Source organism: Myotis myotis, unplaced genomic scaffold, assembly GCF_014108235.1.
Source record: "Myotis myotis isolate mMyoMyo1 unplaced genomic scaffold, mMyoMyo1.p scaffold_m19_p_1, whole genome shotgun sequence".
Lineage (NCBI taxonomy): Eukaryota > Metazoa > Chordata > Mammalia > Chiroptera > Vespertilionidae > Myotis > Myotis myotis.
In genome coordinates this window covers 96,844,887-96,872,338 of record NW_023416313.1, presented here as the reverse complement: position 1 = coordinate 96,872,338, position 27,452 = coordinate 96,844,887, and the positions used below count along the sequence as shown (strand labels likewise).

General features: G+C 35.6%; 1 protein-coding gene across 1 annotated transcript in view; it reads left to right on the top strand.

Annotated features, from left to right (window-relative positions):
• The window catches only part of MALRD1 (MAM and LDL receptor class A domain containing 1), a 628,376-nt gene that overhangs the window by 401,577 nt on the left and 199,347 nt on the right, over window positions 1–27,452 (top strand). Inside the window, exons 29-30 of the mRNA XM_036345532.1 lie at window positions 18,702–18,830; window positions 25,712–25,873. Coding sequence (XP_036201425.1) covers window positions 18,702–18,830; window positions 25,712–25,873 — 291 coding nt within the window. The remainder of the gene's footprint in view (window positions 1–18,701; window positions 18,831–25,711; window positions 25,874–27,452) is intronic.

Genomic DNA, 27,452 nt, shown 5'->3' with positions numbered 1-27,452 from the left:
CTTTATTATTTGAGCCCTTATTATACATATAAAGTTGTATTTTAAATGTATATTGCTGGCATAATATTAAAGTGATCCCCAAGTTACTCTATACAAATTGTCATAAAGATGTAAAAATTTAAAACATGAGTAATTTTAATAAGTTCATCCATGTGTAGCTTATATAAGAATTCCCTTTTAAGCCTGTATGTATAGACCACATTTTGTTTATTCATTCAACTGCCAATGGACACTTGGGTGACTTCCACCTTTTGGTTATTGTAAATAATACTGCTATGAACATTGGTGTACAAATATCTGTTGAGTCCATGTTATCAATTCTTTTTGGTATATGTGCCAAATTAGAATTTCTGGATCATATGATAATTTTATTTTTAAGTTCTTTAGGGCATTCCAACTTTTCATGTCCTCACCAAAGCTTTTCTGTGTTTTATTGTTGTTGTTGCGCATGTTTGGTTTTTGGTTTTTATTATTATTGTTGTTTTATAGTAGCATCCTAATAGGGGTGAGGTGGCATCTCATTTGGTTTTGATTTGCATTTTCCCAATTTACATTAGTGATGATAAGCATCTTTTCGTGTGCTTATGAGCCATTTGTATATCTCCTCTGGAGAAATATATTTTGAAGTCTTTTGCACATTTTTTAATTGGGTTGTTTGGGTGTTTTTTTGATGTTGAGTTTTAAGCCAATCTTTTTAAAATGAGCATAGAGATGACTATGAGCAATGAAGCCACCCTTTCCTTGTTTTGTCATTGAGCAGCAACATCAGGAAATATAAATATATATGTAAATATAAATATGTAAGTATTTCTAAATATACCTCATTTCTATTGTAAATTCAAATATACATGTGTAAAACTGTCCAAACTCAGCAATCTCTTCTTTGCTGTCTATAATCTCAGTAATAACATAATTTTCTTTGCTCTAAGGTATAGCCTTTTTTGTTAATCTACCATAATTTTTGATACAATCTGTTGAGCAGCAGTTTTTGCCATCATAGCCATTCATCAATAGCAGGGATGTAATACAGGGGATCAGTTTTCTGAGGTGTTGAAATGAACATTTAACATGTAGCTGCTAAGTACATCCGCTGCTGTCATTTTTCTAATGATGTGTATCCCTCCCTATCTGTCACTATGAGCAATGTTAATTTGTATCAAAACTCCAAAGACAACTTTGATGAGAGTTTTAAAATATCAAATTTATTTACATTTGCACTTATATCTTTAGTTTTCTTAGTTTAAAAAATAGGTTTGTTTTAGTGATTAATGTGTTGGTAGTAAATAACATTGTGTGATAAATGGTTTCATGTTATTTTTTACTTCAGTCTCATAAAGCTCTCTATCTAGATAAATCATTCTTTGAAAATAGTCAAGTATTAAAGATGTGAGACCTGAAGGAGGTACTGCCACAACTTGCCCCTGTGTGTTTTTGAATGTTGAATAAATGGAAAGTTGCGCAGCTCTTCCTTCTGGAAAGTAGGGAGTATGGTTGTGAAAGGGAAAGTACAAAGGAGAACCAGGCTGATCATAGATGCTTCTCAGGCACATCAATCTGGAAGCTTCATATTTGAAAATGGTGAGCTAGAAATTGATTTCCTTAAAACTATATGCCTTTATCCTACTTGCAGGATCTTTATATTCTCTTCAATGTACCCTTAACTCCGCCTGAAGATTGCTGACATATGATTAGTTCATTCACTATTTCTCAGCTGTGTGACCTGGGACAAGTTAACCACTCTATACCTCTTCTATACTAATTGAATTATTGTAAAAATCTTTTGATTTAATCCTTGCAAAGCGATTAAACAAGTATCAAGCCCATTATAAGTCAATAATTAATATTACCAATTAATGCTGACATTTTCTAACTTTATTTACAAGTAAATTATAATATAAAGTAGTTTTCATATTTTCTCAAAGCAGTATTTTTTGGAAGAAGGAATGCTGGCCTGGGATAAATGCAGGAAGAACTAAGACTTTCAACTTCTATAAATCAAGGAGTTTCTCAACTTTATATATTTTATCTTAGCTAAGTCTTATAAGAACCCATTTTATAAGTAGAGAAACTAAGACTCTGAGAGGGCAAGTAGTCAAGATTCAAGGAAAAATATGGAAAAACAACCATTAACAGTGATACTGGACACTAACCGGGTCTGAGGCCACCTGTGACTACTTGACCCAAATTAAGCAAGACAGGATTGAATCTTATATGAGCATTTATTCTAATAATGCCAGCAGTGTGGGGAGAGCAGTAGGTCATCCTGAAAATTCTGCTCTGCCCCCTTGCCAGCTGGCTGATTAAGGGTGAGGAGAAAGCTCTGTGCAGCTGTGAGTGTAGCTGGGAAAAGGAGAGGGGAGGGTCTGCAGTCTGATCTCCAGGAGCTCAAAGTCCAATAACAAGGTGGCTGACCTTCTATGATATTGCGAACAGCTCAGCCCATTCCTGGGACCAGAGAATGGTCAGCCTTCCTGAGGCAAACTCCCAAGGGGGTAAGGATCCAGGCATAGCAACCAAATCAAAGCGTGTCACATCCTTGGTCTGTTTTTTAAAATGTAGTTTCTTTTCTGAGTAATGTACCAACCAGGCTCCGAGGTGTCTCATCTTTTTTTTTTTTTTAATATATTTTATTGATTTTTTTACAGAGAGAAGGAGAGAGGGATAGAGAGTTAGAAACATTGATGAGAGAGAAACATCCATCAGCTGCTTCCTGCACACTCCCTACTGGAGATGTGCCCGCAACCAAGGTACATGCCCTTGACTGGAATCAAACCTGGGACCGTTCAGTCTGCAGGCTGATGCTCTATCCACTGAGCCAAACTGGTTAGGGTGTCTGAGGTGTCTCATCTTTTACCGCCCTGTTTCATCCTCCAGTTTCCCAGGGTCTGTAAGAAAACCTCTTATCTATAGCTATAAGGTGAATAATCATTAAACAACTGAGGTTCTATTCTTATTACTGTGTGCCATACCCCTATCAATAGAACATGTACTAAATGTCAAGTAGGTACCGGTAACTTAGCATACATTATCTCACTTAATGTTTACACAACTCTGTTATTTACATGGGAACTTTACTATCTCCACTTGTCAGATCAGGAATTTGAGCCTAAAAAAAGATTAATTAATTTAACCAAAACACACAAAATGTTACAGATTTTACTCAAGAAGATTTTAAGATTTTGTAAAAAAATATTTTAAATTTTCTTTGTTGGAGCTAAACTATTTGCTAACAAATATAAAGTACATCTAAATATTCATTCTTAGTCCAGTTTTAGTAATAACCTCCAGTTCACAGTAAATCTATTAAATTCTGAAGATTTTAATGAAATGCTATATTGAAAATACAGTGCAGATTAATTTTTTATACATCTCACAAAAATAGAGAGTTTATTGGAAAGGGTCAAAGATAATATTCTATTGTGGTTAAATTGTGTTTATTTTATGCAGGAAAACATAACTTGGTCATTGTTTGACCCTGAAATTTGCATGTAAGTTGAAAATTATGTAACAGTCTCCTGTCAGGACCTTACTACATAAATAGTAGACAAGTTGGGCTAATTAAAAAGTCTGAATCAGATTGTTCAACATGTCAAAATCTCTTCTTCATTAATGCCTATTAATGGGATCACCCTCAGAGAGGTTCCAGAACCTTATATTTTTAGGAAGGCTATACATTTCCTTGAACATGGGTGGGATTGTTCTCCTTTATTACACATATCATTGATTATTATTGTAGCCCTTCTACTTCTAGAGCGGGGTCAACTTAGATCAATAATAAATGTAGTTAACAGTTTTTATCCTTTTAGTGCATGTACCAACTTTTTCAAACTTATTAGTAAATAAATCAAGGTCATTTTTTATTAAAGATTCTGGGATAGATCAGACAATTGAAGAAACAATTGTGCAAGCCATCTTTGGGAAGCATAAGCTCCAAGGACCTAAGCAATAGGGGCTCATGGAAATGTGTTCCAGGGAGGTGCCCATTAGACACCTGTGCTCCCCAGTCCTGCCATTTGTGTGTGTCTTGGTACAACATTCAGTCTCAAAAAGAATAATCTGGTTGGCCTTTCTTTACTCAGTTGTCCATGTTAGTACCACCTTGAGATTCTTGGTAATGAGCATTAGAGGGTTCTATGCTGTCTCTCCTCCTGCTACACTTCTTCCTGGTTGGCAAGGAGTCTGTCCCTGGGCCTAAGTTCTTTACCTATTTTTTATAAATGTTATATACACACGAAAAATTAATGGTTTTGTTTTTTCCAGTTACTCCCACACCTTATTTCTATGGGATCAATGCTAGTGAACTCCTAGGCTTTCTGTAACTCTTGATTTCTCCTTTCCAGTGCAAATAAGCATGCTGGGATGGGAGTATCTATAGTGTGAGACAGTTTACAAGAGTAATTTTTAACTATTTAAAGTCTAAAAATATTAACAGAATTTATTTCTTACATATCACCTCATAAGACTAATGCAGTTTTGGAAATTTTGGATAGCTGAAAATTATAATCATAGGTTACTTGTTAACAGCATTTTATACTTGCATTTATAATTAATGAAGAAAGTGCTTTCAGATAATATCTAATATCTTATAGAATTTTAGAGGGGAAAGACCTAACAATCCAAAGTGTTTGAATGATTTTATTTCAAGCTATTTTGGGGTTTTACAAATATAGAAATAAGGCTTATTGACTATGAATTTAGTGACTAATCAATCATTCCATAATGGTTGTAAGTGAAAAAGAAATAAGAAAACATAATTGCTGACTTGATTGATAAGATATAAAAATTGTTGTTTTCAATGTGGTCAAAATGAATAAACTATTTATTACATATTATGTATTAACTAGAGGTCTGGTGCATGGATTCATTATTATTCATGCACCAGTGGGGTCCTTCAGCTTGGCCTGTGGAGATAGGGCCAAAACCAGCTCTCCAACATTCTCCAAGGGGTCCCGGATTATGAGAGGGGGCCAGGCCAAGGGACCCCACTGGTGTACAATCTGGGCTGGGGAGTGACCGCAGGAGGACTCTAGGGCATGTCTGGCCCGTCTCGCCCAGTCCAGATCTGCCAGACCTCAGCAGCAAGCTAACCTATCAGTTGGAGTGCCTGCCCCTGGTGGTCAGTGCACACCATAGCAACTGATTGAATGGTTGAACAGTCGGACACTTAGCACATTAGGCTTTTATTATATAGGACTAGAAGCCCGGTGTACAAAATTTGTGCACTGGGGGAGGGTTGTCCCTCAGCCCAGCCTACACCCTCTCCAATCTGGGACCCCTCGGGGGATGTCCACAAGGATCTGGCCTAAACTAGCAGTCGGACATCCTTCTCACAATCTGGGACTGCCGGCTCCTATCTGCCTGCCTGTCTGCCTGATTGCCCCTAACCACTTCTGCCTGCCAGCATAATCACCCCCTAACCACTCCCCTGCCAGCCTGATCAACACCTAACTGCTCCCTTGCTGCTCAATCACCCACAACTGTCCTCCCCTGTCAGCCTGATTACCCAAACTGCCCTCCCCTGCAGGCCCAGTCACCCCCAACTGCCCTTCCCTGCAGGCCATCTTGTGGTGGCCATTTTGTGCCCACAAGGGGGTGGCCATCTTTGTGTGAGGGCATGATGGTCAATTTGCATATTACCTCTTTATTATATAGGATTATATAGGATATTTTGAACTGGTATTTTGAAGCAAATGCTTCAGTATAAATTTTATGCAAATGTTTCAGCTCTGGGCATTATGGCTTAGCTGGTTGGAGCATCATCCCACACACCAAAAAGTGGCAAGTTCAGTTCCTGGTCAGGGCACATACCCAGGATGTGGGTTCCATCTCTGGTTTCTGGGAGTGTGCACGGGAGACAACTGATCGATGTTTCTCTCTTACATCAATGTTTCTCATGTTTCTCTTTCTGTCTTTATCCCTTTCTCTCTCTAATATTAATGGAAAATATATCCTTGGGTGAGGACTAAAAAAAAAAAGAAAAAAAAGTTACCTGAGCAAAGGAAAAGACAATAGTATTCTTAGATGAGACAAATGATAAATACATAATTGAATCAGTTTCCTTTGTCATTCCCTATCAGATGTGTATTACATTGGTGCTTTAGTGTACAACTCTCCTCTTATACCAAACTCCACTGGAGTGAAGGTAAACTTTGAGCAAAGTATGTATTTCCTCTTAATATGGCAATTAAAAATTTTTACTTTGGTCTAAACACATGACATATTCCATCCATCTTGGGTCTTTTTTAAGTCCAAGCTTGAATCTAGCATGTAAACAAATATTTTTAATGATTGGGCCACTTTTAATGATGATTATAATTTTCCTAAGTAATTTTTTTCTTTCCTTACAATTTTATGTAGCATACCAAATTCATCTTCCTCAAAAAGGGCCTTTATTATCTTAACTGGAGGCCCCGTGCATGAAATTTGGGCACTCGGAAGCAGGGGTGGTCCCTCAGCCCAGCCTGCACCCTCTCGTAGTCTGGGAGCACTTGGGGGATGTCCAACTGATGGCTCAGGCTGGCTCACTGACCACCAGGGAGCAGCTCCTGCATTGAGCATCTCCCCCCTGGTGGTCAGTACATATCACAGCGACCAGGCGTTCCACCGTTCAGTTGATTTGTATATTAGCCTTTTATTATATAGGAGATTCTATGTTGCCTTGTCCCATTTCTCTTCAGACTGTCTTTACTTTCTGCTTCATGTCATCACACACCATTGAGTCTCCTTGTCCATGTAGCAACTAATAAATTACATCATTAGCTGTGTTTATATGGACTATCAAACTCACAGAATATATTACATCTCAGAAATTATATTAGGCAGTGATAATAATTACCACACAGCCTATTTATCCTCTGAACAGTTTTCAGTAGTTGACAGTTCTTTTATAATTATTTTTAACTGTAAGATTTTGCAGGAATGATTTAACCCAATGCATTTTAAATTTGCTAAATGCACTTCTCAGTTCTTAGTACTTTTAGCATGATTTTAATTCATTTTAAGTTTAAATAGCCAACTATTCTGATTGCAATGGTAAAGTCCAGTTTGCCAATTTTAAACACAGCTCAGCAAATATTACTTTATCGCCTGAAAGGAGTCTGGGCTCTGTGCTATGTTTTAGGGATATAACAATAAATATAAAACAATTACTTCCTTTAAGGATTCTTCTGTATTTTTTTTTCAGAATAAGCATGATTATTTTGTCCATTGTATAGTCAATAAATGCAACAGAAAATGTATCATGGTACTGTATTTTAATACATTTGTTATAATTGAGATTATCAAGGGCACCTGAGTTTTGTTGTTGATGTTGTTTTATTTTATTATTTCCTTTCCCTTATTCCTTGGCCTTCTAAAATTGTGTGTTTTGTTTTTGTTTTATATAAACCTTTAAACCAATTACTGGTATATAATATATATTTACAGCCTAGGGTTGAGCAATCTGTTGCCCTTAAAATATGTGAAATTTGAGCACATCTTGTAAATAGCCAGCCATCTCCCCCACATGGAATGGGAAGTATTAAGGCATAAAAACATGAATAAAGGCTAAATTGGTGAAAAAAATGTACATCTGTGGACCATATATAGATGGGTACTGTGAAGTTTATTGTGAGGCAAGAAGTAGGGAAAGATAAAGTAGAAGGCAAACAGAAAAGATGGTGTATGCATTTTTGGTTGTGCTTAGTGTGTCTAATATGTTATAGAGAAATCCAATGGAAGATGTATAAGTGTATAAACTCAGGAAAAGTTACAGATTGGGATGTGGCTATTGCGTCATCAGCCCCCAGTTGGTAGATAAAACCATGACAGTAAATATGATGCCTAAGGAAAAGTAAAGGAAAATGAGTCAGGGTCACAATTTGTTCCACAGGCATTTAAAGGCCTAGATTGGACCTGGAGCCCAGAGAATAGAAGGAAGGTTAAGAGACAGCAGAACAGCAGGAATATGATGCCAAAACCTAAGGGCATTAAGGATTACAAAAGGAAAGACATTTTTGGCATATCAGATGCAGCAGCAAAGTCCAGAATGGAAATGGTTGATACGTCTTTTTTAAATGGTAGTTAGAAACTACCATTTATTTATTTATTTATTTATTTATTTATTTTTATTTTTATTTTTTTAATTGCTTAAAGTATTACAAAGGGTATTACATATGTGTCTTTTTTTTTCCCCTGCCCTTGACTATCCCCTGGCCTCCCTCACCCCCCAGCATCCCATGTCCATTGGTTATGCATATATGCATGCATACAAGTCCTTCGGTTGATCTCTTATACCCCTCCCTCCTGCCCCCCAACTTTCCCGGGCCTTCCCACTGCAGTTTGACAATCTGTTTGAGGCAGCTCTGCCTCTGTATCTATTACTGTTCAAAAGTTTATAATGGTCTCTATTATCCATGAATGAGTGAGATCATGTGGTATTTTTCCTTCATTGACTGGCTTATTTCACTTAGCATAATGCTCTCCAGTTCCATCCATGCCGTTGCAAATGGTAGGAGTTCCTTCTTTTTTACAGAAGCATAGTATTCCATCGTGTAGATGTACCACAGTTTTCTAATCCATTCATCTACTGATGGGCACTTAGGCTGTTTCCAGATCTTAGCTATGGTGAATTGTGCTGCTATGAACATATGGGTGCATATATCCTTTCTGATTGGTGTTTCTGGTTTCCTGGGATATATTCCTAGAAGTGGGATCACAGGGTCAAATGGTAGTTCCATTTGTAGTTTTTTGAGGAAACTCCATACTGTCTTCCATAGTGGCTGCACCAGTCTGCATTCCCACCAGCAGTGCACAAGTGTTCCTTTTTCTCCACATCCTCTCCAGCACTTATCGTTTGTTGATTTGTTGATTGTAGCCATTCTGACAGGTGTGAGATGATACCTCATTGTTGTTTTGATTTGCATCTCTTGGATGATTAGTGACTTTGAGCATGTTTTCATATGTCTCTTGGCTTTCTGAATGTCCTCTTTTGAAAGGTGTCTATTTAGGTCCTTTGCCCATTTTTTGATTGGATTGTTTATCTTCCTTTTGTTAAGTTGTATGAGTTCCCTATAAATTTTGGAGATTAGGCCCTTATCAGATATGACATTGGCAAATATGTTTTCCCACACAGTGGGTTTACTTGTTGTTTTGTTGATGGTTTCTTTTGCTGTGCAGAAGCTTTTTATTTTGAAGTAGTCCCATTTTTTCATTTTCTCTTTAGTTTCAAGTGCCCTAGGAGCTGTATCAGTGAAGAAATTGCTTCGGCATATGTCTGAGATTTTGTTGCCTTTGGATTCTTCTAGAATTTTTATGGTTTCCCGTCATACATTTAAGTCCTTTATCCATTTTGAGTTTATTTTTGTGTATGGTGTAAGTTGGTGGTCTAGTTTCATTTTCTTGCATGTATCTGTCCAATTTTCCCAACACCATTTATTGAAGAGACTATCCTGGCTCCATTGTATGTTCTTGCCTCCTTTGTCAAATATCAACTGAGCATATTGGTTCGGGCCAATTTCTGGGCTCTCTATTCTATTCCATTGATCTATATGTCTGTTCTTGTGCCAGTACCATGCAGTTTTGAGAACAGTGGCTTTGTAATACAGCTTGATATCTGGTATTGAGATCCCACCTACTTTGTTCTTTCTCAGGATTGCTGCAGCTATTCGGGGTCTTTTTTTATTCCAGATGAATTTTTGGAGAGTTCGTTCTAGATCTGTGAAGTATGCCATTGGTATTTTAATGGGAAGTGTGTTGAATTTATAGATTGCTTTGGGTAGTACAGACATTTTAATGATGTTGATCCTACCAATCCATGAACACGGAATGTTCTTCCATTTGTTTATGTCTTCCTCTATCTCTTTTTTCAACGTCCTGTAGTTTTCTGAGTAGAGGTCTTTTACCTCTTTAGTTAAGTTTATTCCTAGGTAGCTTAATTTCTTTGGTGCGATGGTAAATGGGATTGTTTTTATAATCTCTCTTTCTGAAAGTTCACTATTGGTGTATAGAAATGCCTCAGATTTCTTGGGGTTAATTTTGTATCCTGCTACATTGCCAAATTCATGTATTAAGTCTAGTAGCTTTTTGATGGTCTCTAGGGTTTTGTATGTATAATATCATGTCGTCTGCATATAAGGACAGTTTTACTTCCTCTTTTCCAATTTGAATGCCTTTTATTTCTTCCTCTTGCCTAATTGCAATGGCTAACACTTCCAGTACTATGTTGAACAGGAGTGGTGAGAGCGGGCATCCCTGTCTTGTTCCTGTTCTTAGGGGAAATGGTGTTAGTTTTTGTCCATTGAGTATGATGTTGGCTGTGGGCCTGTCATATATGGCTTTTATTATGTTGAGGTATGATCCTTCTACTCCCACCTTGCTGAGAGTTTTTATCAAAAATGGGTGTTGGTTTTTGTCAAACACTTTTTCTGCATCAATTGATATGACCATGTGGTTTTTTTCTTTCAATTTGTTCATGTGATGTATCACGTTTATTGATTTGCGGATATTGTACCATCCTTGCATCCCTGGGATAAATCCTACTTGGTCATGGTGTATGATCTTTCTGATGTACTGCTGGATCCGATTTGCTAAGATTTTGTTGAGGATTTTGGCATCTATGTTCATGAGCGATATTGGCCTGTAATTCTCTTTCATTGTGTTGTCTTTACCGGGTTTTGGTATTAGGGTGATGCTGGCTTCATAGAATGAGCTTGGAAGTGTTCCTTCCTCCTGAATTTTTTGTAGTAGTCTGAGGAGGATAGGTTTTAGTTCTTCCTTGAATGTTTGGTAAAACTCCCCTATGAAGCCGTCTGGTCCTGGGCTTTTGTTTGCTGGAAGCTTTTTGATGACTGCTTCAATTTCTTCCATAGTTATTGGCCTATTGAGATTTTTAGATTCTTCCTGATTGAGTTTTGGAATGTTGTATTTTTCTAGGAATTTGTCCATTTCTTCCAGGTTGTCTAGTTTGTTGGAGTTGAGCTGTCCATAGTATTTTTTAACAATCATTTGTATTTCTGTGGGGTCTGTTGTTATTTCGCCCCTATCGTTTCTGATTTTGTTTATTTGGGTCCTCTCTCTTTGCTTCTTGGTGAGCATGGCTAGAGGTTTGTCAATCTTGTTTATCCTTTCGAAGAACCAGCTCTTGGTTTCATTGATTTTTTTGGTCTCTATGTCATTTATTTCTGCTTTAATCTTTATTATCTCCTTCCTTCTGCTCACTCTGGGGTTTCTTTGTTGCTCTCTTTCTAATTCTTTGAGTTGTAGAGTTAGATGATTTACTACCATTTTTTCTTGTTTTTTGAGATAGGCCTGTAGAGCTATAAATTTCCCTCTCAGGACTGCTTTCATTGTGTCCCATAGATTTTGGATTGTTGTGTTTTTATTGTCATTAGTTTCCAGGATGTTTTTAATTTCTTCTTTGATCTCATTGGTAACCCAATCAATATTTAATAACATGCTTTTCAGCTTCCAAGTGTTTGAGTATTTTGGGTTGTTTTTATTGTAGTTTATTTCTAATATTATGCCATCGTGGTCTGAGAAGATGCTTGGTATGATTTCAATCTTCTTGAATTTGGGGAGACTGTGCTTGTGACCCAATATGTGGTCTATTTTTTAATCTGTCCTATGAGCACTTGAGAAGAATGTATATTCCGTGGCTGTGGGGTGAAGTGTTCTGAAGATGTCAATTAAGTCCATCTATCTAGTGAATCATTTAGGATTGCTGTTTCTTTGCTGATTGTTTGTCTAGAGGATTTATCCAGTGATGCCAGTGGTGTATTAAAGTCCCCTACTATGATTGTATTGTTGTCGATCTCTCCTTTGATATCTTCCAGGAGATTTTTTATGTATTTGGGTGCTCCTGCATTGGGTGCATATATGTTTATCAGGGTTATATCTTCTTGTTGTATTGATCCCTTTAGTATTATGAAGTGGCCTTCCATATCTCTTGTTATGGCCTTCACTTTGAGGTCTATTTTGTCCGATATAAGTATTGCTACCCCAGCTTTTTTTTCATTTCCGTTTGCCTGAAAGATATTTTTCCATCCCTTCACTTTCAGTCTGTGTGAGTCCCTTCTTCTGAGGTGGGTCTCTTGTAGACAGCAAATATATGGGTCATGTATTTTTTTATCCATTCAGCCACTCGATATCTTTTGATTGGAGCATTTAGTCCATTTACATTTAAAGTTATTATTGAAAGGTACTTGTTTGTAGCCATTTCTTTTTTTGTGTGTGGCTGTTTTCTTTCTGGGATTTTTATTTCTTCTTTTTACACCAGTCCCTTTAGCATTTCTTGCATTGCTGGCTTGGTGGTGATAAACTCCCTTAGCCTTTTTTTGTCTGTGAAACTTCTTATTTCCCCTTCAATTTTGAATGATGGCCTTGCTGGATAGAGTATTCTTGGATTCAGTCCTTTGCTTTGCATCACTTTGTAAATTTCTGTCCATTCTTTTCTGGCCTGATGTGTTTCTGTTGAGAAATTAGAAACTACCATTTAAAAGTCAGATAATTGAGCAAGTTATCTTCTAATGGAGGACTGGGAATTGAAAAGAACTGAGCATTTGTTGAGGACTTCTGAAACATTAAACCATTAATAACATTTCTTCATGCACAAAAGTGTGTGCTCTTTGTCAGTTAAATCAGCTGAGTTTTGTTGTTAATGTTGTTTTATTTCCTTATTATTTCCTCTGCCTTCTTCCTGGGCCTTCTAAAATTGTGTGTGTTTTGTTTTTCTTTTATATAAACCTTTAAACCAATATATATATATTAGACGCCTGTTGCACGAAGATTCACACAATAGGCCTTCCTTCCCCTGGCTGCTGGCACCGGTTTTCCTCTGGCACCCAGGACCCAGGACTTTGGTCTGGCCACCCAGAGAAGCCAAGCCTCTTCAGCCTTCAGTCTTCAGTCTTCACTCCAGCCAGAGCCTTCAGTCTTCCCTCCGCAAATTAACTGCCATCTTTGTTGGGTTAATTTGCATAGTCACTCTGATTGGCTCGTGAGCATAGCGGAGTGACATCAATTTTCATGTTTCTCTTTTATTAGTGTAGATTTTATATATATATATTGCCTAGGGTTGAGCAATCTGTTGCCCTTAAAATATGTGAAAAATCACAAAGAAAACTAAATACTTAAACTATGTCCAGATATAAAAATTTAAAGTTAAAAATCTGGGTTTCATGCATGAAAAGAGAGGTTTATATTTATAATTTTCTTTCAGACAAATATAGACACAGTTTGTAGTCACCTTTTTTGTCTAAAAACATGAAAAGTTGATGTTTATGATATCTTCCACTTAGCAGGCACCTTGCCTCTGTATCACAAGTGGAATTGGATTTTTTATATTTCCCGAAACTCTTGCTGAACACTGACATGGTCCAGTACCTCCGGTAACGCTTCAGATAATGTGACACACACTGAGCTTTGCGGTCACTGAGATCACTGAGGTTACAGTTTCAGATGTGTTGCTATCAATTGTCTGATATGTGCACTGACCTTAAAACCTAGCAATTTTTCTAACATAAGACAGATTTAAGTGTTCATGGTGAATAGAAAATATGAAACACTGTTATTTTCTAAACATTTGAAAATACTTGTTGTGTGATATTAAGTCCTCTGCAGTGTTGAGATTTCCTTTTATGTTCAAACTTGCCCCTGATGTTTCTAGAACAAGAGAGTACTCAAGCGAAGTAAGTTCATCTGTGAAGGAAAATTTGAGGCGCATAATCTTTTTCCAAAATATCTATTCTTGAGCCTATTTCACTTTCAGTATCCAAAAATTTTTTTTTCTTCAAATAAATCTGAATCTTCCATATATTCAATGTGGTCAAATTGTCTTCATAAGGAAGCTAAGAAGAATGGAAGAAATAAAGGAAATTCATATAGGAACTGCTTCTTCTCAGTTGATGGTCTGGCCTATTTTATTAATTGGCTGAATGACTGAGATGATAGACACTTTAAAGCCCATCAACTGAATAAATGTATTAAATATTTATTCACATAAGTATAAACTTGAGCTACTTTTTATTGTCCTCTGACAGCAAGCCATAAATATCTTCAATTATAGCACAACATGTACCATCTTAATAATAAGTTTTCATCAGCATATTATGAGTTATTTGAAGGTAAGAACTATCATAATATCCACCAGGGTGTCTGACAATTGCTTACTGTATGTTTCTAGGATGAATAATTAAAGATTCTAAATAGATGACATCACTAGATGTGAGCATATAGTCTTTTGTATGAAAAACTAATGATCAATATTTTCATTTAGAGATCAATATTACATGGCTTACCTAAGGTTATAGCCTTTCTAAGAATGGAGTTCAGGGGCTGGCTGTTGTGGCTCAGTTGGTTGGACCATGCACTAAAGTTTGTTGGGTTTGATTCCTAAGGTCATATATCTAGGCTCTGGGTTTAATCCCCTGCGGGGGCATTTATGAGAGGCAACTGATGAATGTTTATCATACATTGATATCTCTCTCTCTCATCAGTAAAACATATTCTTAGGTGAGGATTTTTTAAAAAAAGAATGGGAGTTCAAAATCATTATATTGGTCCACATATTTTATTTGGACTGCCCATTCGCAATCAGTATTTACTACCCATTATTACCAGCTTTAACCAGAGAAAAATTTTTACTTAGAATGCTAAAACTTCTAAGATATACCTATAATAAAAACTATCCAGGGGTAATTTATCAAATTAAAATAGACAAGTTACAAAGAAATTTCATACATTATCAAGTAAAAAGAAATCCTGGTTTTGGAAAAGTTTCCTCTTCTAACCACTACAAATACACTTTAATGTTGCTCTTGCTTTGAGTACACTCAGATGCTTACATATATTTACTTTTATATGAACACAAAATAAAGAGAGTGTTATATGCTAATTTCAGATTTTTTTAAACAAAGATCTGCTATTGGAAAAAATTCAAGTATCATAAAATTTACATTAAATAAAGAGCATTATTTGGAAAAAATTATTTTCTGGGGCTTTCTTGGGGTTATTTATAGAATTCATAAGATATTGACAGATTTTAAATATTAAATTTATATTGAAAGTTAGGCTATAGAAGAATTGACAAAATCATATAATAAGATATTATTTCCACTCACTGAAAACATAAAAATATGTCTAAAGCACTTATAATACTCTGAACTGAAATTTAAAGAAGGAAAAATATATTAGACCCAGAACCAAAGGAGGAGAATCAAAATATAGATCACAGGTGGAAGCTGACTTCCCAGTGGCCTAAATGATGTGGGGACTGAATTTTCTAAACCTGTATGAGGAGAGATCTAGACATGACCCTTTCCATACAGCTTAGTCTTTTTAGGTCAGGCTCAAAGAAATTTGGCTGTTTTTCCAGGGGCTTGTGAAAAAGTGAAGGGAATACAAACAAATAAAATAGGAGCTGTCAGCACAAAAACAAAACCCTAAACTTGTGTCACACCTCACATAGGATAGTATGTAATGTGTGAATAAGAATTCCAAAGCAACAAATTAATATTAAATTTTCTAGAACATTGAAACTTTAAGGAAAATGCAAAAGCCAGTGTAAATTTGTGGTGTGGGACCATATGCTACCAGGATAATAATACAGACAAAGGAAAATATCAAAAAAAGAATAGGTAGCATATTAAATTTTAAAAATTAAGTTTACTTCTAGAAATGAATAAAATTGTAATTGAAAATAAACACCAATGGAAAAGTTAAACAGATTAGAGACACAACTAAAGAGTGAATTATCAAATAAATGTGAGCTTACTCAACAGAATGCAACACAGTAAGGCAAAGAGAAAAAAAAAATGAAATGAACAAACATTAAGAGATATTGAAGATAAAAATGGGTAAATCCAACACTTTTCTAATGAAAATTCCAGAAATAGAGAACAAAGACTTAAGGAAAGACACTACTTGAAGAGATAATATTGATCATTTTCCATAATTGAAAAATGGCATGACTCTTCAAGTTATCATAGAGTAGAAAAAAATGGCACCTCAGTAGCAAGGAGCAACCTGGCACCCAGATCTTGGTTTCTAACGGCATTCTCCAATAGAGGAAACCAGTGCTCCTTGGAGAAATGGCTGATGACTGACTCTAGAACTGGGTCAGGAAATAGATGTTAACCCTGAGCAACTCACAGTGCTAGAAAATCAGGTAGTGTCCAAAGAAATGCCCACATTGATGAAGCATGTCAAAGGGACACAGGAACTAACTTAAAGAGCTTCCTGTGGCCAAAACTGGAATAATGGGAGCAATAAAATAAAGTAGCATGAACCCTGTGTATAAAATTACTTAAATTCAAATAGAAATTTATAGTCAAGGACATCTTTACCGTAAATTCTGCTTCAAAGCAGAATAAAGCCAGCTTTCAATTGGTGTCACATTCAGGATGGTGACAGTTTGTTCCAAGGCATATGAGTTAACTCCATATGTACCTCATGCTTTCATTGGATTAAATATTCATCTCTTATGGCTACATAATTTTTCAGGTCTTTTCTTTCTAGGATTCTTCAGTCTATCTTGTTTAGTTTTAGGTCTTATGTCTCTGTCAATCTTTGATGTTTTATTTTTATTTTTTGGCCAAAGTAAATAATTTAGTTTTTTTCATATGCCATATTCTGCCAGCCAGATTATCTTCATTTCTCTATTATGAGCACCAATGTTCTTTCCATCATTGTATCATTAACTATAGAATATTTGGGATTATCTTTTATTTCTTATACTTGCCAATTTTATCAAATTTATAGAGTTTATCATATTGACTGGGTGAAGAAATTGAAACTGGCTGAACAGGCATAAACATTATCACTCAAATAATCTAATTTTTCTTTTTACCATGACGTTTTTGCTAACCACAGTCTGATCGATGATATTCTTGTCTTAAAGATGTACTTTTCTTAGAATTGTAGGCTTTCTAATAATTTTTTCTTTGTATAATTCACATACCATAGGGATTCTAGCAGTTGCTTGGTTTACTGAAATTCAAAGCACTGACTTAATTTCTCTTCATGTCTTTGTTATTCTATACTGTTAGGGAAATAGTCCATATTTAGAGATGTAGCCTATTATAGTCAAATTTTTAAAAAACTAAAAATCCTGCCCTAACAGGTTTGGCTCAGTGGATAGAGTGTCAGCCTGCGGACTCAAGGGTCCCAGGTTCGATTCCGGTCGAGGGCATGCACCTTGGTTGCGGGCACACCCCCAGTGGGGAGTGTGCAGGAGGCAGCTGATCAATGTTTCTCTCTCATCGATATTTCTAACTCTCTATTCCTCTCCCTTCCTCTCTGTAAAAAATAAATAAAATATATTTTTAAAAAACAATCCTAAAAATCCTATTATTTAGAGTATGGGTTAAGACATTTCCTCTGTGGAGTATGAAATAATCTCCAATGCATGTATTTGCATACTAAATAATGTTTACATGTTGCTCTGGATAAGTGTAATTTGCTCTAGTATTTATTAAAATGATTTGGGAAAGATTCTAAACCAATCAATGAACCTGACTATAAATTCTTCATCTTAGTGATGTCCTTAGTTGAAATATTTGCTGTTATCTTAGATGCTTTTTCTTCAATCTTCATATTTGGACTACATGCTACTGTTAAAGTATTTCTGCAAATTATTCAGGTTTTAGCTGTTGTGTGTGGGGATGATTCAAAGGATATGAAAATACACTTTTATCAAATCTATGGAGTTTTACCATTTTCCTTTATGGAAATACTGCCTAACCTTGAGTAACTTACGTTACCTTAGGCACACCAGCCTGAACTTATAGTCTATATATCAAAAAAATTGCTGAGCTTTATTTAATTTGTTGAATTTGATAAAAATAGTTTTATATCTTTAATGTGTATTACTTTGAAGCTGTGAAGAATTATCATTAGACTTTATATCAGTTCAAGTGACATTCAATTATGTGACTTGCTTTGAAAATCCTGTCAATTCACTTTTCTTAGTTTCCTTTAGGTGAAACCATTATACCTTCAATTATTATAACCAGCATTTATGAAGCACAAAGTACGTAGTAGGTGTCATGTTAAATCCAAGAGACTACAGCAAAATCTCCTCCTGCTAAGGGGCTTGGAGTCTGAAGGGACAGACAGGCATGTAAACTGCTCTTATATGAGGTGCTGAGTATTTAATATAGGAATAAAAGGGGTCTTCAGTGGCATAACACAGGGGGTGTCCAACCAGGAACTTGGATGATAAAGAGAAAGGCAAGACAAGGGTGGAGAGAAGAGTTATTTCCTTGAGTCTTGAGGTTGAGGAGACCAGCAGAAGCACAAGAGAGAATGGTCAGTGTAGGTAAAGGAAACAGCATATGAACACATGGGAAAATAAAGAACAAATGACATATTTGTGAAACCTTCTATTGCAGGTGCTTATGAGAAGAGTTGCAAAAAATGAGAATTAAAAACTAAGTTGGTACCAAAAAAAACCCAAAAGATTTGTAATCCCTTGATTAGAAGTTTGGGTTTATATAATAGCTAATGGTCATCCTTTGACTAATTAAAGGATATTTTGAAATTACCATCTGCATAACATGCTGAACAATGGAGGTAGGACTGAGAGAGGGGAATTTGTGTAGACATCTACCTTGGACAACTAGTAAAATCACTAACTTATTTAATAGTGTGAAATCTATAAAATGATTAAAATGAGTAATCAAATGTAATGAAATCATCACAAAATAACACCTCTGTTTTAACCCCAGTGGGAGAGACTTCTGAAATTTGCCCAGAAGCCACTGACTTTTTGTGCCACAACAAGAAGTGTATTGCATCCCACCTTGTCTGTGACTACAAACCAGACTGCTCTGATAGGTCTGATGAAGCTCACTGTGGTAAGTATATTTGTTCTAATGCTGCCAGCTCAGCACAGACTTTCACTTTATTAGTAGAGAAACTTATTGGCACTGCTGAGAAGAAATGTTCTTTTCATGCACTACGGTAGATTTAGAATAGTCAGAACATTTTTTCAACTTCTTTATGAAAATATCCAGATGGTAGTCCTTTCTCGTTCTTTTTATTCCTGTGTTAAAAACTGCAATAAATCTATAGCAAATCATGTTCCAAAACTTTCCAATCATGTCACTGTGTAGAACTGTGAGTGTAGCCAGCACCACCAGCCATCTCCAGAAAGTTTTTATCTTAAAAAGGTGTATCTCAGTACCCATTAAACAATAACTCTGCATTCTCCCCACATCCCAGTTCCCAGCAACCATCATTATACTTTTTGTCTTTATGCATTTGACAACTCTAGGTACCTCATATAAGTGGAATCATACATAATTTGTTTTTAGTGAATGGCTCATTTCACATAGTGTAATGTCCTCAACATTTATCCATATTTTAGTTTTAAATCAAAGTATAAAAGGAAGTGAAAGTAATTGGCATTGTTTAAACTATACTGTGAATACTACACATTATATTCTTAATTTAAAAATAATTATACATTTCCTTTAATATATGTATTTTCAAATGAAATTTATAATACATTAAATAATACTTCCTAATGTTATTTCTAACTTCTTTTAAGTGCATCAGACCAGGTATCAAACCTGCAACCTGGGTATGTGCCCTGACTGGGAAGTGAACCTGCCATCTTTTGATATATGGTACAACACTCCATCCAATTGAACCACACTGGCCAGGGACAAAAATACATTTTTTTATACTTACTGTAAGAAATTGATTTCAATGGAATTCTAAAACACTTGTAAAATCACCATTTTCCCCACAAGACATAACAAATAGAACACTTAATAACCACCAGTAAAACATTAAAAACTAAGCCAAATTTATAAAGGTTCTAAAGGAAAAAATAATTGAAGTTTGATGACATAGATACATATATTCAGTGGAGAAAAGACGACTGTCACAGGCACATAGAAAAGTTACTGCCGATAGTAAAATTATCTTCCTCTCACTTAAGATGTATGTATATTAAAACATTTATATAAAAGTATATTCTTTCATTTATTCCTATTCTTAATATGGGCTAGGAACAACTTTCTGAACATTAGATATATAAAAATGAACAAGACATTGTTTTAGGCTTCAAAAACTTACTTTGTACTGTGTGTGTGGGGGGATACTATGAAGAAAATTGTATTTAAATCTAATGTGGTTTTTCTCTGTTTTTAAAGAAGTTGTTAGTAAATGAGAGGTTTCCTGTTTAATTGTAAAGTTTAACAAGTTCTAGCAAGAATAAGATTATCACAGCTTATTCAGAGAGTACAAATGCAGAATAGCGTGTGTGTGTGTGTGTGTGTGTGTGTGTGTGTGTGTGCGCGCGCGCGCGTGTACACCTGCATGTGCAATATAGAAACAGGCTTACAAAATGCTGGGGAGAGTTATGGGTAATTTGGGTTTTCAAATGTGAATGCTGCCCATGTTCTTCTGGCTTCGCTCCTTTTTCCTCTCAGACTGCCTTATAAGCTTTTTTTGCCCCTCACAGTTATTGATGTGAAAACACACACAGGCAGTTTTTATTTTCTGAAACTGAAGTAAATTACATACTTATATCTGTTAGTGTTACCCACAACTTTGATGGACAACTTCAAGAAATGGTTGAATTTATTAATATAAAAGTAATATATTGACAAATTAAATAGCCACTTTTCTTAGAGTCTTTTGATACACTTTGTTCATATCCACAAACAACACTACACAGCATACAAAAATATACAAGTGACTTAGTTCTACAAATTGATTTCATTAATATTTTCTATTGATGGTCTTTTAGATATATTCTCCAATGTAAATCATCAGGGTTACATTCCTGAAGTCAGATAATCTATGTGCATAATGGAATAAATTGCAGATTTTTAAAATGACCTTTGGAGAAATATAAGAAAGAGTTGACCTTTGGCTTATTAAACTGGAGTCCTCATTTTGACTTTGACCCTCACTTGTTGGGCAACTACTTAAATTCTCAGTGACTCACTTTTCTCATCTGTTTAGTAGATATAATAACATCCATCCTATTGAGTGCTTTGAGAATTAAATGAAATAATGTAAAGAATGTCTCTGCTCAGTATCCTAGAATTAATGATGTGAGCTTTTTCCATGTCATTTTAACATTCTCTGGAGATTTGTCAATCATGTCTTATATGCATGGCCTGTATACTTATCAGAAAATAAATGCAGTTATTCCTCATAAGATGTATCATAAAATAAAATTTTCTTTTGCATCTTTACCTTCTGTTGCAAAATGTATGGTTATTAATAAGTGATATTGATTCTAAAAACAAACAAACAAAAAACACAACAGTTAAATCCGAAAATGTGCTCTCTTCTTTCATGGAAGAAAATTATTGCCTAAAACATGTGTCACGTGCACCTTGTGTTCTCAGCTGGGGATAGCTAGCTTGCTGGTGGTCACTTTCTCTCCTGCCTCTTACACAGGCAAACATTCTCTTTCCCAATCTACCCAAATTCTTAAATATCCTTCTCAATGCAGCAAAGATGCCATTTCACCATGAGGATAAACAATTTAATATTCCTGCATTATATACTATGGTATGGCAAAATAAGGTAGATATGTAGATGTAAGGAATTAAAAATAATTATGGTGCTATCTCTTAAAAATATGTTAACTGATCAATATGTACACTGACCACACAACCATATTATTCCACTGGGAAAATGCCAATTATTTAAAAGAATGTTAATAATACTTTGAATCCTTCAAAGGGTCATGGTAAAGATCACACACAATTTAGAAAATAGTTTTTCTAAAGCAATAGCTATTTTGAAAATACAGATGATACCTGTACCTCATCAAGAAACATTGCAAAGTCTTCATATCATTCAATAATTATATGTAAGGGAACACTTCAATATACATGATGTAGTTCACTAAAAATTACTGAGCACATGGAAATGTTTTAGTAATACAATAGTAAACAACAAGTAAGATGAAAATATAAAATAAAGAGGTAATGAATTTCCAAATCAGTGGTACCAACTATAATGCCATAAAACCCATACATGCCCTGAGAACTGGCATGGTCTTCAAAGGGAGAGATGGTATAGATGTTGGACATTCAAGGAAGAGTATGATTTGCTAGCCGAACTGGTTTGGCTCAGCGGATAGAGCGTCGGTCTGCGGACTCAAGGGTCCCAGGTTCGATTCCGGTCAAGGGCATGTACCTTGGTTGCGGGCACATCACCAGTGGGGAGCATGCAGGAGGCAGCTGATCGATCTCTCTCATCGATGTTTCTAACTCTCTATCCCTCTCCCTTCTTCTCTGTAAAAAATCAATAAAATATATTTTTTAAAAAAGAGTATGATTTGCTAGATGGAATGGAGAAGAGGAGATAAAGATACTTGACACAGAAATTCCAACCTTAAGCAGTTTAGATGGACAGTAGTCCCGGCTAGTTGCTTTTCATTTCTTTTTCCTGCTTAAAAACAGAACTCCAACTTTATCTGGGGAAGCATTGTGACAAGCTGCAAATACCATCATCTCTAATCTTCCTTGTAGCCACCAGAGGCCAATGAATATACATGGAAATTTTGGGAAGGTGTCTCTTTCAGAGAGAAAAAACGCTTTCCTCTCTTTGTGCCTTTCAATGCTTAAGTATTTGTGACCCATGGAAGTACAGCCGTTGTCTTGCAGCCATGCATGAGCATGGGATGACAAGGTGACGGCACTGAAAGGTGGGAGATAGTGCGTGCTTCACACTGCACACACGGTACAGCTGAACCACAATGCCAACCTTAAACTGACAACTTCCCAACGTCCTGTTAATTGAGAGAAATTAAATCCTGTCTGTCTGAGTTACGATTACTTGGTATTCAGTAAAGCCAGCTCCTCCCCATCGAATTCTGCAGCCCTGAGTACCTCATTTTTGCAATGATATCCTGAGAAAGGACGAATAGATTTTCTTCTTTTATTTTATTTTTTTAAAGAAAAACTTTTCCTAGGTGCCTTTTCTCCAATAAGTCTCATTGTCTAGAATTGCATCTCACATTGATGCCTAAAATAACTAAAAAGAGGAACATGGCTTCACAATTGCTGAGATAAACCATCAGTCACCCCTGGAGCTGATGAGGGGCTGTTTCACCCATAAACACAGACCTGAGCGAAAGAAGGTTTATACCTGGAGAGAACTGCAGTTCTCTCCTGGACAAGAGAGGGAAGGGATGGCTGAAAACGAGCACCCAAAGGCTGGAGAAAACATTTTAAAAAGTGAGTAGTTTTAACCATAAAAGTTGAAAAAAGTCTGTTTTTATTCAAGAGATACTTTTCTGAAAATTCGGTTGGCAGGCAATTTTAAATATGAGACAGATTTCAGCCTAAAATACATTTTGAGTTATAGAAAGGTTACTGTATTCAAGGCTAGAGATTGTGGAGAGTATCTTCAGACAATGTGAAAACTCGCATATTTTTAGCAAGGGAAACAACACATAAGAACATTCTTAAAGGTGATTAATGTGGTTTGCATTTATAATGTTGATAGATTGAAGGCTATGTTAAAAAAAAAAAAGATACTCCATTAAATCAGGTGGTTGAACCAATGGAACTGGAATGGGGACTATAGAACTGTAAGGAAGGAAATTAATTAAATACATTTACCAAGGGAGAGTCTACAGGTATTGGTGATAGATTGGATATGAAAATGAGAAGAATGCAGAATCAAAGATAACTCCAAAGTTTGAATCTTTAGAAAGACAGAAGATTCATTCTATGAAATTAGTCAATAATCTTAAAAAGAAGAACCCAATTTGAGAAGTGAATGATGAGTTTGTTTTAGGCTTGTTTGGTTTCGAGGTAATGGTTGTGTAGTCCAAGTGAAATGTTTAAAAAGCATTTGAAGATAAACACCTGCATGTCATCATGGCTGTGGATTTATTTGTAAGGCATCTGCATAAAAGTGTGAAGGGCCCCGGATCAGGATGAAGGAAGATATACAGAGTGAGAAATTTAAGTAAATAAATCCATATTTTTTAAATCAAGAGGGACACCGTGACTATGTCTGCAAGTTATAGGAAAGTAATTAGTAGAGAATGTGAGATTGGAGAATGTGGAAAAATTGTGTAACGTTGAAATAAATGAGGCTGTGGAATGCTAAAAATAGTGTTGCTAAGGAGGAGACATCATAAACTGAGATTAGAGCTAGAAAGAAAAAGTTTCAAAACTTGAGGTAAAGAGAATGAAATATAAGAGAATTGATCCTGATTGCAGACATATTCTTAGGGTCAAAGATAAAGGTCATATATTAAATAAAGTGGAGCTAGAAGGACAGAGTGGTCACAGAGAATGGAAAAGGATGTAGGATAATTATTGTCAGGCCTATGTGTTGGGGAGTCAGTTACACAGAAATACAACAATACAGAGCCTGGATGTGACATTATTCTGAAGAACCCACAATGGCTGTCTTGTACGTACATTGATAGATTCTGCATTTTTGCAGTTGTGCTGATTAAACACCTGGAGAACTGAATCTCTCACTTTTATCCACATTGTTTGCATAATATAAACCTATCTATGACATGGGTTTGGTACAAAAAAGCATGAAGATATACAGGGCCAATAAAGGAACACATAACAATCAATTATAAATTATGTAGAATGAATGAAAAAATGTACATAATTTAAAGTGATTTTACTTTTGGAGATAAAACACAATCATGCCTGAGAAGTGAAATGCTGATACTTTATGAAAATTCAGAGATTCAAAAAATTTTCTATAAAAATATGAAAGTTATTTTTGCTATATATTTGGTGTCCATTTTAACAGCAAGTTTTTCTTCTGATGAAGTTTCTATATGCTAGTATTAGTTTGATGTTAAAAATTTATAAACAAGAAACTACTTGATAAAATGTTAAAAGTAATGTAAACTTCATCTTTCTATAAAAAAAAAAAAAAAAACAAAAAAAAAACAGAAAAAAAGGACAGGAAAAGTCAATGACAATCTCAGTTGATTCCTACTGATTCAATCACCCAGTATTCATTCTGCCTGTACAACACAGTTTTTCAGTGAATGCTCAAATACAATAACTGCTATGCAAAGAAAGAAAATGAAAAATGAAAGCAGATATCAGGGTGTTATGATGGCACTTTTCAGATGACTAGTTATTATCTCAACTAGTTATTATCACAACACAGTTATTATCTAGTAACTTATATTGTGAATAACTTAATTTTTAATGAGTTATCAATCAACACTTTTAGCAGAGAACATCTTTCATATTTACTGACTAGTTCTGAAATGTTGTACACGGGTAATTGTATCATATGACAAAAGGGTGTGTGTCCACACAGTTTCCTGTTTCACCCAAAGGCACCTTTCCTTTAGTAAATGAGTTTGCCTCTCTAGCAGTCTACGCTGTTCAAACACCACAGTACACAGAGCAATGGCATTAATATCCAGACAACTGAAGCTGTTGATTTATTTGATTTGATAGGTATTATAATGTTATGTTCATTGTTTATGTGTAGACAGTTTTATCTATCATCTATAAGTATTATTTGTCAATCCATGCAGCTTCTAAATGGATAAATGACAATATTCATGCACTGCTTCTAGACCCTGGGCTAAAAAAGCTGCTTACAACTGATATTATCAATGGGTGCAAATGTCCTGGTTCTATACGTTTATTTATAAAAAATTAGAATATACGGATGGTAATTAAAATCGTCACTAATGTAGTAAAGTATCAAGTGCAATATGGATTTTCAGAACATTTCATTACAATTTTTGTTTCCTTAGGCCAGTACACAACCACAACAGGAAGCTGTAATTTTGAAACAACTTCCGGAAATTGGACCGCAGCCTGCAGTCTTACTCAAGACTCTGAAGATGACTTGGACTGGGCCATTGGCAACAGAATTCCTGATGAAGCACTGAGTGCAGACTCTGATCATACACCAGGTAACCCTACTAGAGATACACAGGCCAAGTAATCAACTGCTGGAAACCTGCTTTATCTATTTGATTGAATGCTGAAGTATGTCTGTTATGTCTGCAGGTGGTGGGGTGGGGATTAGAAAGCAATAGGGATTATGAAAAGAAAGTTAGTACTTTCTGTTTACCCGTGAATTACTGAATAGACTCAGAACTGACATTGCTACAACAAGGAAATCCATGAATTATATTTTAAGAGTCACAGAATGTTTCCCCTCTACCGTAAACGTGTCCCTTAAATCAACAATCAGAGTAATGACAAGTAGGGGGCAATCAGATTGATGCCTGCAATTGGCAAAGGTTTACAATTAGCAATGATAAGAGTTCTCACAATACACAATGGCCAGTAGCTGGCCACCAATGTTACTCTAGTCCCTCTGAAGTTCCAGGACAGAGATGTAAAGGTAAGTTGGTGATGGAGGAATGAGCATCTACAAAGTCTTGACAGATTTTACTTTGTGTCCTGTGATTTCAGGTAAATGTAACCTTTAATGGTTTTACAGTTAGTAGAGTCAGAGTATAAGCAGGCTAGTAACCTTATTTACTTTGAGTCTGAAGTCTTGCTTACTCAGCACTTTTCTTCTTTTAGGAATTAACTTTCCCTAGGGATAAAAAAAATAACTTTTTTATAGATAAGTTTTCTTAGAAATAAAAAATAACATGAGAAATTTGTGATCGTTAATTTTATGTAGCAACTTAGAGGATGTTATTGGACAAGGTTAACGTTTTTTTGCATTCAATATTATTTTGATTTAGTTTCATGTGTACAACACAATGTGTTCCCCCTGATATTTCCAGCACCAAATTGGCAACGTATATAATCATTACTGCATTATTGGCATTTTCTATGCTGTACTTTGTGTCCCTATAGCTATTTTGTAACTATCAATATGTATTTCTCAATCCCCTCATCTTTTCACCCAGTCCCTCAACCCCTCTCCCATCTGGCAACCATCAGTCTGTTCTCTGTATTTATGATTCAGTTTCTGTTTTGTTTATTTGTTTAGATTTTCCTCCAGATTCTACATATGGTATTTGTTTTTCCCTGACTGACTTAGCAGAATATTTCACTTAGCATAATACCCTCTAGGATCATCCATGCTGTTGCAAATGGTAACATTTTGGTCTTTCTTATGGTGGAGTAATATTCCATTGTATGTATGTAACTCAGCTTTTTATCCACTCATCTATTGATGGGCACTTGGATTGCTTCCATAGCTTGGCTATTGTAAATAACACTGCAATGAACATAGGATAAGGGTTCATCTAGTCTTTTGAATTAGTGTTTTGGGTTTCTTTTGATATATATATATATATATATATATATATATATATATATATATATATCCAAAAGTGGAATCACTGGGTGATCAGCAGTTCCATTTTTAATTTTTTTAGTAACCTCTATACTGTTTTCCATAGTGGCTGTACCAATCTACTTTCCCCCAACAGTGTATAATTGTTCCCTTTTCTCCACATCTTCACCATCACTTGTTTTTTGTTGATTTATTGATGATAGCCATTTTGACAGGTGTGAGGAAATATC